This window comes from Egretta garzetta, unplaced genomic scaffold (assembly GCF_000687185.1).
Source record: "Egretta garzetta isolate BGI_Z169 unplaced genomic scaffold, ASM68718v1 scaffold75, whole genome shotgun sequence".
NCBI classification, from domain to species: Eukaryota; Metazoa; Chordata; class Aves; order Pelecaniformes; family Ardeidae; genus Egretta; species Egretta garzetta.
Window position 1 is genome coordinate 87,474 of NW_009259589.1, and position 2,653 is coordinate 90,126.

Consider the following 2,653-nt stretch of genomic DNA (forward strand, 5'->3'; position numbering starts at 1 on the left):
TGGAGATGCTGGAGAGGGTGGGAGCCAGCAGGAAGAGACCCCACTGCCAGCCCATCTGGGCCCTGCGTCCTCCACCAGCCCCGCTCCCGTGTGCCCGGCGGGCAGGTATGGGGGAGCAACCCGCCTGGCACAACCCCCAGTTCCCGGAGGGAGGGGGAGAACCAAGGCGGGGACATGCCCACCCCACCAGTCACATCTCTCTCGGTGTCTCTCCTCTCTGCCCAGCTTGCTCTAACAGTGGATTGAAGCGCACCGGTGGTGGTGCCGCAGCCAGCGCGACGGAGAGCAGGCAGGCGAGGGACCCCACGGCGGGAAGCTGGCACCATGCTTCAGCCTCCAGGGATGGCCGATAAGTGCAATGAGGGGCTGCTGGTAAGTGCCAGGGCACGGGGAGCGGGCTGGTGTGGGTACCTGCTTGTGGGGACTCGCAGCACCCGGCACAGGGAGCAGGACACCGAGGCTCCTGCAAGGCATGGTGCCCCCCGGGACCCCTGGCTGAGGTTGTGCCACCCTGGTGCCCCCCCAGCGCGATGCCTGTGGGGCAGATGCTGGCCACTGCTCGCCCTGAGCCTTCTGCTTGTGAGGCTCCCCGGGTGCAGTGTCTCGCTGTGCTGGGAGATGCTATCACCCGTCTCAGGCGCTCAGCCGGCGTTATCGCCCACCCCAGCTCTCCAGGCAGGCGGTGAAGGCAGGAAAGCCCCCAGCCAGGCGGCTCCTCCACCTATTCTCAGTAAAGGGCGGAGGTGCCCCTCTGTGCTGGGTGCCCCCAGAGGGCACGGTGTGGAGCTGCTTCCCCTCTGCCTCCACCTGGCAGGCTCTCCTGGACTGGGCTGGTCGGATGGCGTGCAGGCAGAGCTGGGTGTTTCCAGGCACCGGAGCGGTGCCCAACCCTCCGTCCTTGCAAGCGGTGTGTTGTGGGGTGCTGCGTGCTGCCCTGCGCCAGGGAGGGCCGCGGGACATGCGGGACATGCCTGGCACGTGTCCTCCTTGGAGGGCTGCAATGGCCCCACGCTTGTGGCAGCTTTGCCATGCAATGAGCAGTTTGGGAGCCCTGAGCTCAGCTTCCCGTGCCAGGCTGCTGTGCTGCGCCTGGAAGGTGAGCCTGGGCTGGGCTTGGCTCTTCCCTTTTTCCCCGATGGATGGGAGCTGAACACTGGGGCCAACACGGTTGCCGGGCCCTCCCCTTCCCAGGGGGCTTCCTGAAATAGCTGCATGCTCCAGCCAGAGGGCCTGGAGCCAGGACTTCCGTGGGAAGCTGAGAGCCAGGGGAGCAGCGTGCCCAGCAGGCGCTTCCAGCGCGCTCGCGTGTGCGCGGCTCCTCTGCCTGCGTGGCCCCGCGGGCTGTGCCTGCAGCGGGGAGCCCAGCACCCATCCTGCCCGCGGGGGCCAGCGTGGCAGGGTCAGGGCAGACGGTGGGATGGGAAGGCAGGTTTCTCCAGGAGAAGCCCTTGGCTGGGAACAGGGACGTATCCAGGCTAGATCAGGGGTCTGTCATGGGGACGTGCTCCTGCATTTGTGGGTCACTCGCCGTGGCTCCAGGTTGCTGCTGCATCCTTGCGCTGGCTGGAGCAGCCGGCATCGCACCGGGGCGAGGGCCGAGCCTGGCACGTGCGGCAGGGATCCAGGCATGGGAGCGCGCACCTGGTCTCGGTCAATCTTTAACTCACTTCTTGGCAGTACCTGACCAGCCCATGCTGGGGCCAGAGTCTGCGGAGAGGTGGGATGGGTGAGGGACCCACGGGGTCTGGCACGCGCTGTGCTGGCCACCCTGGCTTCCAGCCCTCTGCCCGGGGCTCCCCTGTTTGTGGGGCTGAGAGGACACCCGTGCACGGGGCACAGGGGTGCTGGTGCAGGGACTGCGGGAGGAAGGCAGGTCCCCAAGAGAGCATCCCTGCTCCCAGAACATCCCTACACTGCACCAGCTGCGAGAGCCTCGAGAGGAGCTGTGGTGGGACAGGCGCTGGCTGCTGGGCTGCCTGGGGCACTGGGGAAGGGAGCTGATCTCCCTGGCTTGCCTCCAGGGCCCTGCCAGTCGCCTGGTAAAGCGTTGTCCCTGCCTGTCCTCTCATGCCTGCCTGCGGGTGTAGATCCTGCCCCCCCCCAGCCCGGCTGGGGTCCCACAGCGCAGCCTCTGTCCAGGGGGTGTGTGTATGTGCAGTTCCAGGACTGGCTGGGTGTGCAGTGGGGTTTGGGGTGCCTGCTGTGCCTGGCCTGGGGAGGGACAGGGGTGATGGAGGCAGCAGCTGGGTGATATGCAGCCGTGCCTCAGTTTCCCCACCTGTGAGCTAGGGCCTGTGCCCTCCCGTCAGTGACGGAGTGACGAGGGTGCCCTGTCCTGCTGTTGCAGGCTCTGCATGTTGTGGATGCCCCTGGGAAGCTCTGCATGCTCACTCCAAAATCGCAGGCAGGAGGGCAGGCAGTGTCCCCACACCCCTCCTAAACCCTGCAGGGGCCATGGTGGCAGGTGCCCAATGGGGCACTGGGCTGCAGGGCAGCTCCAGGGGCTGGATCAGTCCCCATGTGGCCAGGCAGGGGGATCCCCATGGGGCCACAGGGAAACAGGGAGGGGCTGACAGCCTCTCCCTCCCCGGCCTTTAAGGACATTTTGTTTTGTCCTCCTCAGGACGTTTTGTTCAGGCTCCAGCAGTGCCAG

At 66.8% G+C, this 2,653-nt stretch overlaps 1 protein-coding gene across 1 annotated transcript in view; it reads left to right on the forward strand.

The window, feature by feature from the left end:
- The first annotated feature begins 14 nt into the window (after positions 1-14).
- Positions 15-2,653, forward strand: part of SLC6A9 (solute carrier family 6 member 9) — a 38,788-nt gene continuing 36,149 nt past the window's right edge. Inside the window, exon 1 of the mRNA XM_035893531.1 lies at positions 15-372. Within this exon, the coding sequence (XP_035749424.1) occupies positions 325-372 (48 nt within the window). The 5' untranslated portion in view covers positions 15-324. The remainder of the gene's footprint in view (positions 373-2,653) is intronic.